This window comes from Heterodontus francisci, chromosome 11 (genome assembly GCF_036365525.1).
Source record: "Heterodontus francisci isolate sHetFra1 chromosome 11, sHetFra1.hap1, whole genome shotgun sequence".
Taxonomy (NCBI): Eukaryota; Metazoa; Chordata; class Chondrichthyes; order Heterodontiformes; family Heterodontidae; genus Heterodontus; species Heterodontus francisci.
Genome location: NC_090381.1, coordinates 65,068,739 through 65,083,569, shown reverse-complemented (window position 1 = coordinate 65,083,569; position 14,831 = coordinate 65,068,739). Strand labels below are relative to the sequence as shown.

General features: G+C 40.4%; 1 protein-coding gene across 1 annotated transcript in view; it reads right to left on the bottom strand.

The window, feature by feature from the left end:
* Nucleotides 1–243: 243 nt before the first annotated feature.
* The window catches only part of plch1 (phospholipase C, eta 1), a 126,213-nt gene continuing 111,625 nt past the window's right edge, over nucleotides 244–14,831 (bottom strand). Inside the window, exons 20-23 of the mRNA XM_068041470.1 lie at nucleotides 13,120–13,266; nucleotides 12,951–13,030; nucleotides 8,744–9,089; nucleotides 244–2,348 (exon numbers count right to left, since the gene is read on the bottom strand). Coding sequence (XP_067897571.1) covers nucleotides 286–2,348; nucleotides 8,744–9,089; nucleotides 12,951–13,030; nucleotides 13,120–13,266 — 2,636 coding nt within the window. The 3' untranslated portion in view covers nucleotides 244–285. The remainder of the gene's footprint in view (nucleotides 2,349–8,743; nucleotides 9,090–12,950; nucleotides 13,031–13,119; nucleotides 13,267–14,831) is intronic.

Genomic DNA, 14,831 nt, shown 5'->3' with positions numbered 1-14,831 from the left:
AATCAAATTACTTCCCACATCACTAATAAACATTTGAGCAATGTGTCAATATACCCATAACAATTGCAGAATTTTATTTGCAGTATCTAACATAGAATTTTATGCATTCAAGTTTAACTACACTTTATACATTGAAAGTCCAGATCAGATACATATACTTTTAAGAAGATGACGACTTATATTTTGAAACAAATAAGGAAATATAGAACAAACCTTATTCTAAAATAATGTTTCAATGGGAGAGTTATTAAAAAAGTTACAAATGGCATTTTTTAAAATCCTAAATTACAGTCTGAGTAAGAAATAAATTTCTGGCTCACTGAGAGAGCTTGGCTCAGTTTGCAAGATTGAATCATCAGTGTAAAAGCTGTCAGTATATCTATGATGTAGTGTACTACAAGAACCTTCAGGAATACCTCGGCCTTCCAATCCTTCCTCTTTAAGCTGGTTCAGGTATCCTGCAATATAGGAACCTGTGGAGTGCCTATTAACTGTATGGTGCTGTATTGGGGGTTTATTTCTTAAAACCACACCACCAGAGGTGCAGTTACTAGAAAATCTATGTTTGTTGGCTTCCTGAATTTGCTTTGCTCTGTTAGCAACATAACGGACCCTACTCTGGCTTCTAGATGAGAGCTTTCTTACTAGTCCCCTTTGGTAACCCGATTCTGGCCTTATGCTTGGAAGTTGGGTTTCTTGATTTTCCTCCTGTTCTATGGATACAAGTTTGCGTAATTGCTCCGTTAAAGCATCTGCAGGCTGTGGCACATTTTTAAGGGAAGACATTGTTTCTCGATCGTTTATATTTGGCACAATAAAACTTTTGCTGATAAATTTGTATTTACTTTCAAAAGTGCAGCTTATGTCCTCAGAAGTCAGATCTCCAAGACTCTTGGATTTACATGCATTCGGTTGATTTGCTGCAGTAAAAGGATGGATGTCTGGTGAGGTTATACATGCAGCTGAATGCAATGGATTCCAATTATTTGCTTTAGAAATACACAATGCCTTTTCATCTTCATTTAAAACAGGCAAGTCCCTCAAAAACAAGCAACTTCTTACGTTTTCACCATTCATGTGGCCCGACTGATAAAAATTCCAAGCTGATGAAGAATTTTCTGGGCTCGTGCCATCACTACAATTTTCCGTGGCTCTCAGTGTAAACTCGAAGTCATCTACTTCTACTAGACTACTGCCAACAGAATCTATTGGTAGAGACACATTAAGAATTGTATCATCAACTGCTGTACGTGTGATGGTTGCATCACATTGACTGTAAGCATCTATCGAGCTACAGGTTGCATCGTAGGTACTGGATACACTTGAATTTACAAGGGCATTAGTATAGATACCCAGAGGATTTAAGGTTTCATCTAGTGTTACCTCCAAATTTCTGTCACATGTATTTTCATTTCTAGTGTTATGCAAGGAAACTGGAGAGAGAACTTCCTCATGAATTATAGTATATGTGGAATGGTCTGATGTTTCAGGGCTAGAGAAGATTGTAGTATCTGCTGTTACATTCAAACATGGTTTCTTGGTTTTAACATTCCTACACAGTGAATCTACAGGTGCATTCATTTCTAAGCCACAAATTTGTGACAGTCCAGACATCATGCTTAAAGTATGATTGCTTGTTCCCTGAAAACTTGAAACCATAGTCAGATTGGTTCTATCAGTTGTTGTTTCAAACTGTGCAATGAGTGCTGAAATTGAACTGCCGACTCCACTTTCACTAGACAAGGACATGGCATCAATCAGGTGAGAGACTGTACTGTCAGGAGTCATATCTAAAGATTGTGAAGCATCAAAATTGTTAACAGGGACTGGTGAACAAATAGAAGACATAGTGATAGAATGTGCCTTATTGTTAGATTCCATTCTTTCAATATTTTCTTCAGCTTTTACAAAATTCGTACTGCAAAGTGGAGCTGAACTAATTTCCATATTTGACTCTTGCTGTAGCTCAGCAAGTTTCTGTTCTCGTACTAGGTTCTCCTTGGTCAGCTGACACAAAATCTGATTACCTTCACATTGGAATTGTTCAGTTTTGTGCAACTGTCCTTTATCACATAATTCATCAATTTCAATAGATTTAGTATGACGCTGCTCATTGAAGGGAAGATTTTCAAAGGAACTATGCTCATTTATTAGAATACTAGATGAAAAATGTTCTGTATTTACAGACAACACATTAGAAATATTTGCCAAGGTTGCCAATTCTTGCGACTGAGATCCATAAAATTCATTGGCAGCAGCTAACGGAATACAGTGAGGTAAAACAAATGATGATTCCACAAGTTTATCTTCACAACACTTTTTACTTGAGCTTGTGTTTGTTTTTGTTTCTGTAAAACAAATGATCAGAAAGTGAGTTTTCTAAGGAAGGTCCATATATAATACACATACATACACGAGTGAACTTTTGGCTTAATGGTAGCTTTCCCATATTTGAATCAGGTAAAGGGCTCAGGCCACACTCTAGACAGTGCCAGCAAGTGGAACCGAGAATATAGCTTCTAATTAGCAAGGTACTTGCATCTGGATCGAATTACCACTGATCAGTCGTAAAATTCCGAACTCTCCAATAGAAGGGGTCAGTTCAGGCCCCAGTCCAGACAGATGTGGTGAGCAGAGACCACAGCACTGGCTCTGAATGCTGGTCTGGCTTCCAGCAGGGAGCAGAGACACTTGCATCTGATGGGTGTGGGTCGTGGCTGCAAACCACCTCTTTCCCCCTGTTGTAAATGGTAGATGGGGCTCTAAGTCTTGGCTCACAAGTTCAAATGATAAATGTTCACATCCCTATTCTTTACTATAAATTGAACTGCTCTATAAACTTTGAGTGGTTTTGCCAATCCCAAGGGTTAGCAAGAATTATCATCTGATTTGTGTATGAAGTATATGTTTTTTCACCTTAGGCTACAGAAAGCCATCTCAAGATTACCAATTTAGTCTTAACATCGTTTGCAGATTTGTCAGATGTAAATTGCAACTCTTCAATGCAACTCAGACATTCATTCCTACTGAATCTTTTACTGAAAACATCTGCTTTTAACAATTACATCAGAAAACAATTTATGGAGATGCAGGGTTCATAAATGTATTTTTAAAAACTTGGAGAGAGGAAGACCAAAAAAGTTATTGATGAGGTCCTTCACTGAACTTCTTAATATTTTTCAGTTTAAATTTAATTACATTTCAAATCTGAAAACAGCAACGGAGAAGTTTGTGAAATACATAACTTTGGTGATATGTTCCATTTCTCGATTCTTATCAGTGAAGCACCTTTCTCAAAGTTTAGGTTTACCTGCAGAAGTTTCCTAGTCAGTTTTGAACTATAAAGAAACAGGACAGTCAAGACAGAACAAAAATAGAAACAACTTTGTTAAAATAATTCTCAAATCAGATCCATATTACAGAATTTCAAATAAAAGCAATTTAAGAGAGAAGAAAAGGGAAAAGCACAATTGATCATTGAATTTAAGATGCAGAAAATGTTTCATAAAAATTTACTTTTTGCCAGGGACCATATGGATATTTTTCATGAATTTACTTATTTTAAATTTAAAGTTGGCTTCCTAAAGGAGAGAAAACAAACCAGTGATTTTTTTTTTAAAGGTGCAACTTGCTAGGCTATATCTTGGAGTGTTTTGATAAGAATCCATGGCAGTAATTCTTTATACAGTGATTGTTTATAAATTCTTTATACAGCGAGTTCAGGTGAAGTGCTTTCCTGGAGGAAGGGAAAGCAAAAATAAACACAAATCATACTGCAATAGTGTTATAGACCTGATAACATGTCACCAAAATTTTTTAGTCAGGGTTAGAGATAGCGGAAAGGCTTGCCGTAATCTTCCTTGGATATGGGGGAGGTGCCAGAGGATTGGAGAGTGGCAAATGTGACACCCTTAATTAAGAAAGGGTGTAAGGACAGTCCTAGCAACTACAGGCCAGTTAGTTTAACATCAGTGGTGGGTAAGGTTTTAGAAACAATAATCATGGAAAGTATCAACAGACACTTAGAGAGGTTCAAGTTACTTCAGGATAGCCAGCATCAATTTGTAAAAGGCAGATCATGCTTGACTAATCTAATTGAATTTTTGATGTACAGTAACAGAGAAGGATGTTGAAGGGAAAGCAATGGTGTTGTTTATATGATTTTACGAAAGCATTTGATAAGGTGCCACATAAAAGGCTGGTTAACAAAACTGAGGCTCATGGAATAGGAGGGTCAGTGTCCAATTGGATAAAAAAAATTGGCTTAAGGACAGAAAATGGATGCTTTTCAGACTGGAGGATGGTAGACAGTGGTGTTCCCCAAGGGTCAGTGTTGGGACTACTGCTTTTTTTTTTGACATATATAAATGACTTGGAATAAAGAGTAGAATCTCAAAATTTGCTGACAACACCAAACTTGGAGGTGTGGCAAACAGTGAGGATGATATGAACCTCCTGCAGCAGGACACAGATGGGCTTGCAGAATGGGCAGAGAGGTGGCAGATGGAATTCATATATTGACAAGTGTGAGGTGATGCATTTTGGCAGAAAGAATGGGGGAGGCAATATATACTTACTGGCACAGTTTTAAACAGTATGCAGGAACAGAGGGACCTGGAGGTACATGTGCACAGATCTTTGAATATATTGAGAGAGTGGTTAGTAAAGCATATGGGATCTTGGGCTTCATAGATAGAGGCATTGAGTGCAAAAGCTGGGAAGTTATGCTGAACCTTTATAAAGCTCTGGCGAGGCCCCAACTGGAGTATTGCATCCAGTTCTGGTCACCACACTTTAGGAAGGATGTGAGCGTCCTTGAGAGGATGCAGAGATTTACCAGAATGGTTCCAGCAATGGAGGACTTTAGTTACAAGGTTAGGTTGAAAAAGCTGGGGTTTGTTCTCCTTAGAACAAAAGGAGATTGAGGGGAGATTTAATAGAAATGTACAAGATTATGACAGGCTTAGATAAGTTAGACAAGGAAAAACCGTTCCCATTAACAAATAGTACCAGGACTAGGGGACACAGATTGGAGGTTTTGGGCAAAGGATGCAGGGGGAATATGAGAAAGCACTTTTTTTACGCAGCAGGTGGTAATGACCTGGAACTCGCTGCCTGCAAGGGTGTTGGAAGCAGAGACAATCAATGACTTCATGAGGAAATTGGATGGCCACTGAAAGAAGCAGGCTTGCAGTGCTATAGGGATCAAGATGGGGAGTGGGACTGACTGCATAGCTCCGTGGAGAGCCAGCATGGATTCGATAGGATGAATGGCCTCCTTCTGTGCCGTAAATGACTCTATGACTCTAAGAATTGGGGCAAGAGGATGATGGAACTTATGAATTTGAAAACAAAATATTTCTTGCTTGTATTTTGATATGTAAAGAAGTCAATTTGTTAAAAAAATACTTGCCATGATTTCCTAAAACACACACTACTCCATTTGTCTATTTGTTCATGTTAAAAGGCAACCTCCTCACTATAAGCCTCTACAAAAAATTGTCTTTTCAATACCATGAAGTTGCTTTTTGTCTGAATATTCAACGTGCTAAACACGAAAAAGCTACGAAACCAAATTAGATCCAAAATATTAGTCTAGAAAATCAATTGCACCCAGACCTGGGCTCGCAGAGGACAGGCCATGCACTGCACACACTTGTTGACATGGTCACTGGACCCATGTTAAACTGGTGCTGGCAGGGCATGATGAGTCAGGCACGTAGCCAGTGATACCCACTATTCAATGGCTGTCAGCCTATTCAAGGGTTGGGAAATTGGACTTCATTGATGCTACTTAAAGAGAGCTAGCATCTCTTAAAAAGAACATGCAGTCTATATTTATAAAGCCTAGGATCCCATATACTTTATTAACTGCTTTGTTAACCGTTACCTTCAAACATTTGTGCACAAACACCCCAGGTCTCTTTCTTCTTGCACCCTCTTTAAAATTGTACCATTAAGTATGAATGATCCCTCCTCATCCTTCCTACCAAAATGTATCACACTTTTCCGCCTTCATTTTCATCTGCCATATGTCTGCCCATTCCATCAGCCTGTCAATGCCCTGTTGAGGTCTATTGCTGTCTTCCTCATTGTTAACTATACTTCCAAGTTTTGTGTCATCTGCAAATTTCAAAATTGTATCCTGTATCACCCAAGTCCAAGTCATTAATGTGTATCAAAGATAGCAGTGATCCCAATACTGAACCTTGGGGAACTCCACTGTACACCTCCCTCCATTCTGAAAAACAGCCATTCACCACAATGCGCTGTTTCTATCCCGTAGCCAATTGTATATACATGCCGATACTGCTCCTTTTATCCCATAGGCTTCAACTTTGCTAACAAGACTAACCATGTAATAACTTTATCAAATGCCTTTTGAAAGTCCATAGACAAAACATCAACTGCATTGCCCTCATCCACCTTCTCTGTTACCTCATCAAAAAACTCAAATCAACTTAATCAAACACAATTTGCTCTGAACAAATCCATGCTGGCTCTTCTTCATTGGCTCATGCTTATCCAAGTGACTGTTCATTTTCCCCAGTTTGTTGTGTCTAAAAGCTTCCCCACCACCAATGTTAAACTGTCTGGCCTGTAACTGCCAGTTTTACACTTCTCTTTTTTTGAATAAGGGTACAACATTTGCAATCCTCTAGTACCTTTGGCATCACTCCTGTATCTAAGGAGGATTAGAAGATTGTGGCCAGCACCTCTGCAACTTTTACCTTTACTTCTTTCAGCAACCTAGGATGCATTCCATCTGGATCGAGTGACTTTTCCACTTTAAGTACTGCCAGCTTTCCTAGTACCTCCTCTACTATTTTTATCGCATGCAGTATCCCAGCAATTTATTCTCATTTATTCTCATTTACCATAGCCTTAACAAAGTCCTCTTCCTTTGTAAACAGCACTGTAAAGTACTCATTTAGTATCTCAGCCGTAACTTCTGCCTCCACCAACATTTCTCTATTTGGATCCCTAATCAGCTCCTCTGACAATCTTTTTACTGTTAATATATCAATAGAAAACCTTTGGTTTCTCTTTTATGTTAGCCGTCAATCTATTCTCATACGTTCTCTTTGCCCCTCTTATATAGTTTTTCATTTGTCCTCGTACTTTTGATATTCAGCCTGATTCTTCCATGTATTATAAAGCTGACATCTGACATATGCCTTGCCCCTCTTTTTCTGCTTCATCTCACTCTCCAACTCCCTCACCATCCAGGGAGCTCTAGCTTTGGTTGCTCTCCCTTTCCCCCTTGTAGGAATGCACCTAGACTGTACCCGAACCATCTCCTCTTTAAAGGCCACCTATTGCTCCATTACATTTCTACTTGACAGTCTTTGACTCCAATTTACTCAGGCCAGATCCCTCCGCAGTTCGCCGATATTAGCCCTCCTCCAGTTACGTATTTTTACTCTAAATTGCTCCTCGTCTTTCTCCATAACTACTCCAAGCCTTACAACAATATGATCACCATTCCCAAGACGCTCCCTATCTGTGACATTCTCCACATGACACACTTCATTCCCCTGAACTAGGTCCTCCTTCCTCGTTGGGCAGGAAACATACTCATCAAGAAAATTCTCCTGAACACACTTCAGGAATTCCTCCCCTTCTCTGCCCTTAACACAATCACTAATATTTCTTTGCAAATCTGATCCTCTATCTCCTTCCCCCCCAACACCCCACCCCCCCAATTTGGTGGCCTATAAAATATATCAAGTAGCATAATAGCTCCTTTATTGTTTCTTAACTCTAACCAAATAGATTTTATCTTTGATCCCTCAAATACATTCTCTCTTTCTAGCACTGTAATATTTTCCTTAATCAGAACTGCTATCCCTCCTTTTTTTCCTTCCCTAACTTTCCTGAATACCTTATACCCTGGAATATTAAGTATCCAATTCTCCTTTTATGAGACAAGTCTCAGTTATTGCCACTACATCATATTTACATGTGGCTATTTGTATCTGCAGCTCACCAATCCTATTAACCACCTTAGTGACTTCTGCCAAAAATGGTACCTGACGTATTTTTCACCTGAATTTAGAATACTCATCAGGATAACTTTCTGGTAAACAGCAAAGTAATGTCAGGTCTTTTGTTAAGTTTGAAGCATGATTCACACTTCTCAAAATGAAGTGACATTAAAAGAAAGCACAAGATATTGCAGATGCTGATCATTGGGAAGGATTGTGATTTTCAAACAACTTTTAAAGCTTAGAGCTGGTTTTGATCAATTCGGAATTGATGGAGAAAAGCCTCAATGGGCTAAATTTGCAATGAAATACTGGCCAAGAGAAAGGGTGTAAATGATTAAAGGAAAATAGAACATTGGTGAAACATAAAAAAGGGATAAGCTGCCTAGAATTACTTATGACCAAACGACACCAATCTAAACAAATAAAAAAAGTGAAACAGCAAGAAACTTATTGCTTTTGGACAACAACCTTACTCTGATGAAAAAATAGGGGTGCAGTCGAGAACAAGGTTTTATATACATACAAACTGGGGATCAATGGACCAAAATAGCAGTACCTTGCCATTTCTTGAGTTTCTTAAGACACATCTAAGTAATTCCCCTTTTCACCATGTGACATCAGAAAATCCTATTTTTATTTGTCATTGACAAAAAAGAACACTATCTAAAATGTCATCTTTCTTTCTAAACATTCATATCACTGCTTAAAAATATCAACTGATTTTGCATTTTTATAATTCTGTGGTGCCTTACCACAGCTATCTTGTCTTTCACCAACAGGTGGCGTTATTTGTCCACAAAGCAATCTATCAACTGGCATAGAAGTAGGCCGTGTTTGCAGTTTCTTAGTTCCACGCTTGCTTTGTGTTTCTTGCCTGCTACAATCAAGAGGATTGGATTCTTGCTGCCTCAATTCAGTGCACATTTCCAAAAGAACACTTTTGCTCTTTTTGCATCCCTTTGTAGGTGCACTGGCAGTGCGGCGTAGAATTCGATTCCCAAAGGATTTCTTTTGTGTAAAGGTGCCACGGTTTCCGTTTACAGAGGGATACTTCAGGTTCTTGTGAAACAGACCTTTGAGTCCCATTAATTGCTGCATCTGTGATAAAAACATTCGTATCTCAAATCAGGGGAATTATATTTATTTTTGGGGCGTTATATCCCCAATTAAGAGTTGAACAAGTTGGTTACAGATTTCTACAAGAAACTTTAACATGCGTCAGGAAAAATGTTAGCAATTCTATACCGGGCATGCTAGTTAATAAATACAGTTCAGACTGCCTAGTATACACCACGATAGAAACTTCAACGAAATATGGTTGTACATTGTAAATGGTATTGACAAAACTGGCAATGGTTTTCTTTTGTTTCACAATTTTTTTTATTCGTTTATGGGATGTGGGCATCGCTGGCTAGTCCAGCATTTATTGCCCATCCCTAATTGCCCTCGAGAAGGTGGTGGTGAGCCGCATACAACAATCTTTCAATTTTTTGATTTCTTTTAAAGAAATCTAAGGATTAAATAGTCCTTAAATAACAAATCGAGTCAAATTAAAACAAAATGTTCCGTATTTTGCAGTTGTAATGAAGGCAAAACTGTCAGCGTCACCCTCATTACTGTGGAAAACTAACAGCAACTTCTGGCATCCGCACATTCGCAGTGAAACACAGAAATCCGAAAGTTGCCATCAGTGATGCCCTGCTGCAGTCTTCACAGATACGATCAACACTGAATCAGTGATTTGATGTGAACTTCAACTTTTTATGCACTATTCTCACTGTAAAAACCATTGAAGATGTTAAGCCTTGTTGAATGAGGTGCAACTGAGCTTTTGATGAGTTTTAAGTCATAAATACTGTTGAATTCTCTGACCCTGAGAAACTAATTTTTCAAGTGTGGACTGTCATTTCCTCACAATGACATTTAAAAATTGGATGACTTTTTAAAAATAAGTTAATTTTTTTTTTAAGTTTATGATATTTGATTTTCTGCCTGAATTCCAATTATATGTCCCCACTTTATTTTTCTCTCTGTAACATGATTAAAAAGTGAATTCTGATCTGTACTTTTTATTTCCTGGTTTGCAGGCTGTGAAAATTCTTCAATTTGATGGGCTGATCAGCCTGCTTATGATTTTACTACTGCTGGAGAGATCAACCGTTGACATGCTGTTCTCCCTTCGTCAGATACAGGAGAAATGCCGTGAACAACAGATGCTCTTCTACATTGCTTTCATTGATCTCACCAAAGCCTTTGACCTCGTCAGCAGACGTGGTCTCTTCAGACTACTAGAAAAGATTGGATGCCCACCAAAGCTACTAAGTATCATCACCTCATTCCATGACAATATGAAAGGCACAATTCAACATGGTGGCTCCTCATCAGAGCCCTTTCCTATCCTGAGTGGCGTGAAACAGGGCTGTGTTCTCGCACCCACACTTTTTGGGATTTTCTTCTCCCTGCTGCTTTCACATGCGTTCAAGTCCTCTGAAGAAGGAATTTTCCTCCACACAAGATCAGGGGGCAGTTGTTCAACCTTGCCCGTCTAAGAGCGAAGTCCAAAGTACGGAAAGTCCTCATCAGGGAACTCCTCTTTGCTGACGATGCTGCTTTAACATCTCACACTGAAGAGTGTCTGCAGAGTCTCATCGACAGGTTTGCGGCTGCCTGCAATGAATTTGGCCTAACCATCAGCCTCAAGAAAACGAACATCATGGGGCAGGACGTCAGAAATGCTCCATCCATCAATATTGGCGACCACGCTCTGTAAGTGGTTCAAGAGTTCACCTACCTAGGCTCAACTATCGCCAGTAACCTGTCTCTAGATGCAGAAATCAACAAGCGCATGGGAAAGGCTTCCACTGCTATGTCCAGACTGGCCAAGAGAGTGTGGGAAAATGGCGCACTGACACGGAACACAAAAGTCCGAGTGTATCAGGCCTGTGTCCTCAGTACCTTGCTCTATGGCAGCGAGGCCTGGACAACGTATGTCAGCCAAGAGCAACGTCTCAATTCATTCCATCTTTGCTGCCTCCGGAGAATACTTGGCATCAGGTGGCAGGACAGTATCTCCAACGCAGAAGTCCTCGAGGCGGCCAACATCCCCAGCTTATACACACTACTGAGTCAGCGGCGCTTGAGATGGCTTGGCCATGTCAGCCGCATGGAAGATGGCAGGATCCCCAAAGACACATTGTACAGCGAGCTCGCCACTGGTATCAGACCCACCGGCCGTCCATGTCTCCGCTTTAAAGATGTCTGCAAACGCGACATGAAATCCTGCGACATTGATCACAAGTCATGGGAGTCAGTTGCCAGCGTTCGCCAGAGCTGGCGGGCAGCCATAAAGACGGGGTTAAAGTGTGGCGAGTCGAAGAGACTTAGCAGTTGGCAGGAAAAAAGACAGAGGCGCAAGGAGAGAACCAACTGTGTAACAGCCCCGACAAACAAATTTCTCTGCAGCACCTGTGGAAGAGCCTGTCACTCTAGAATTGGCCTTTATAGCCATTCCAGGCGCTGCTTCACAAACCACTGACCACCTCCAGGCGCTTATCCATTGTCTCTCGAGATAAGGAGGCCAAAGAAGAAGGACATCTCAGATCTCCTATAGATGGCGCCAGATTCAAAGTCACATTGAAATAAGGGAATCAACACTCTCGAGCCTGCTAAATCTTTGTGGGCAGCTTTTCTCAAGGTCAGTGTGTTAGAAATTTGGCATGTGTTGTCCTTTTGCCTCTGACCGCAATATCCAGACCAATATATTTATTTATTTTTATTTAGAGATACAGCACTGAAACAGGCCCTTTGGCCCACCGAGTCTGTGCCGACCATCAACCACCCATTTATACTAATCCTACATTAATCCCATTACCCTCTCACATCCCCACCTTCCCTCAATTCCCCTACCACCTACCTATACTAGGGGCAATTTATAATGGCCAATTCACCTATTAACCTGCAAGTCTTTGGCTGTGGGAGGAAACCGGAGCACCCAGCGAAAACCCATGCGGTCACAGGGAGAACTTGCAAACTCCGCACAGGCAGTACCCAGAATCGAACCCGGGTCGCTGGAGCTGTGAGGCTGCAGTGCTAACCACTGCGCCGCCCTAAGTATCTAGTCAACACGTTTGTCATTTTTATTTGGGCAGGGTACAGAGGCAGAAATGCTGCAGGTTGGTTTAGAGAAATAACTTGCAGTGGTCAAATAAAAGTGAGATTTTATGCAGCAATAATAGCCTTGCTTGTTTGCCATACATCTGTGATCAAGAATGTGCAAGGAAGTGAATGAAAATCCAACAAAATTAGTGGGAACAACACCAAACAAATCAGCTCATAAACTCATTCTCAATAAATGGAGCATCTTTGGAACTCCTAGAATATGTATAACAGTGTAAATTAGACTGATAAAGGGCTCTAATGCAAAGCAAAAAACTGTTTCATGTGAACATTGAAAGATTGATCAGTTTGTCACACAGAATGTAACCTTGACTTATTCTGATAACTATCCATACACAGTAAATATAAGGCCTAATTAGGCTGATGAAGTAGCAAAGCTTAACTGTTGTTTTAAAAGTAACAGGGATACTTGGTATATCAGAGCTGATGGGTATTCGTTCCATTCCTAATACTATAGCAGGACCATCTCATTTCTGGCAAATGTTTAAAAATTGAAGATCATTCACTCATCCTAAAATCAATTTAGCTTCACAATTTAAAAGCTTCTGCTGTTCATTGTGGTCAATCCTTTTTATAGTTAAATTGCTAAAAGCTAACTTGCAGTTTTGTTTGATCTTGGCTGACTCGAAGCTTCAAATCATGTGAATTTATATTGCCAGATGTACTAAACAGCTAATTTTGTATCTCCAAAGAGTACATTTCGTACAAATAAAGCAGCACTACGATCGATAAATTATTTCTAAATCAGAGATGAAAACAAACAAACCCATGCAGATTGCATACCTTTCCATAAATGTCATGAATCATCACATGCACAAATACTGAAGCTTCTGTCATGCCCTCCAGGTAAACATGCCTGTATCCTGTGAAGAAAGCAGTTTGTTCAATTCTATATGTACTTGTGGGCCCACAGCAATGTAATAATGAAAATGATTTTAAATGGTGTACTGACCGGGCATGAGAGTACTAAAAGGCACAGTTCTTTGACCAACAAAGTCTCGACCAATAGGGTCATGATCCCAGACGAGAAACCGAACCAGGGCTATTTCGGGCATGTGAACTGTAAATGTTATAGTTTCCTCCCAGACAGGATTAAATCCTAAAGATGAGAATTAAGTTTAGAATTCCACTTTTCTTTGGAACATCTCTTTATAGCACACACGCACACCTGCCTCTGTTATTAAGTGCTTTATTGGAAAAGAACCAATCTTGATATTGCTTCAGAGAGCACAGTTAAGGAAATGCTGATGCTGCGATATGAATCATACTGGTCTGATTGGTACCATTCCCATACAATTACTTTATGGGGTGAAAATTAAAATGTAATGTAATATTATATATTATGTTAGAAATGTAAAAACTGTGACAATGAAAATTATACAGTCTCATTTTATTTAGAACTATCCAACCAATAGCATGCAAATTGAAGACTGACAGTATAAAACAATAAATGTAAATGTGGCAGATGAGTTGATCTGTATGAGAGAGAAAGAGAGAAAGTGATTGTGCACACATGAGAGGAGAAAAAGTACCATGAGCATGTGAATAAATAAGGACATTGTTAATCAACATGTACCGGCTGCATTTTACAAGCTCGCCGTCACAGGCTTCAAAGATGGTGGGACACATGTGCGAGATTTACTCCGCGGAGCAGCGCAATATTAAACGCGGCGACTCATTTACATGGTCAGGGTGGACCAACCCACCCCCATTCCCCCCGATGACATGCAGGAGGCGAGCGGTCCATACCTGGCAACGGCTTCCGGGGGAACTGCGCAGGCACCGATGCCATTTTTAAAGGGCTTCAAGCCCCATCATTACAATTTAAAGTTGTAAAGGGATAGTTCTATAAAATTTATTGAAAACAATTACATACATGTTTCCAGCCCTTCTCCCACCACCCCAATAACCATACACTCATTCCTTACCCTCTCCCCCCTCCAAAATACTTACCTCGTGTACCTGACTTTTCCCCCCTCAAAGTTCAGAAACTTTTAACTTTAGCCCTTCCCACCATCCCCTCCACAAATCACAATAGTTTGGGCCCATTCCCCCCCACACCCCTCGGCACAGAAATACTTTACCTGCTGTGCCCTCCCTACCAGTATCCCGCATCGGATCTCTGAATGGAGATCTGAAGGCGCGGGAGTGCCGGCCACTGGCTATAATATCGGAGCTGGACCGACGGCGGGAGCGGGTATGTGTTTAAGTCATTTATTTTAATAATTGGGCGGCACAGTGGCGCAGTGGTTAGCACAGCAGCCTCACAGCTCCAGCGACCCGGGTTCAGTTCTGGGTACTGCCTGTGCGGAGTTTGCAAGTTCTCACTGTGTCTGCGTGGGTTTCCGCCGGGTGCTCCGATTTCCTCCCACCGCCAAAGACTTGCAGGTGATAGGTAAATTGGCCGTTGTAAATTGCCCCTAGTGTCGGTAGGTAGTGGGGAATATGGGATTACTGTAGGGTTAGTATAAATGGGTGGTGGTTGGTCGGCACAGACTCGGTGGGCCGGAGGGCCTGGTACAGTGCTGTATCTCTAAATGAAATAAAAATTAAAATAAAATAAATAATGTGCTTGAACTGAATTACAACTGTGCCGCCTTTATAAAAATATGGCAAAATGAAATGACAACCTCAGATGATAATCTTTACAACCACTAGGAAATG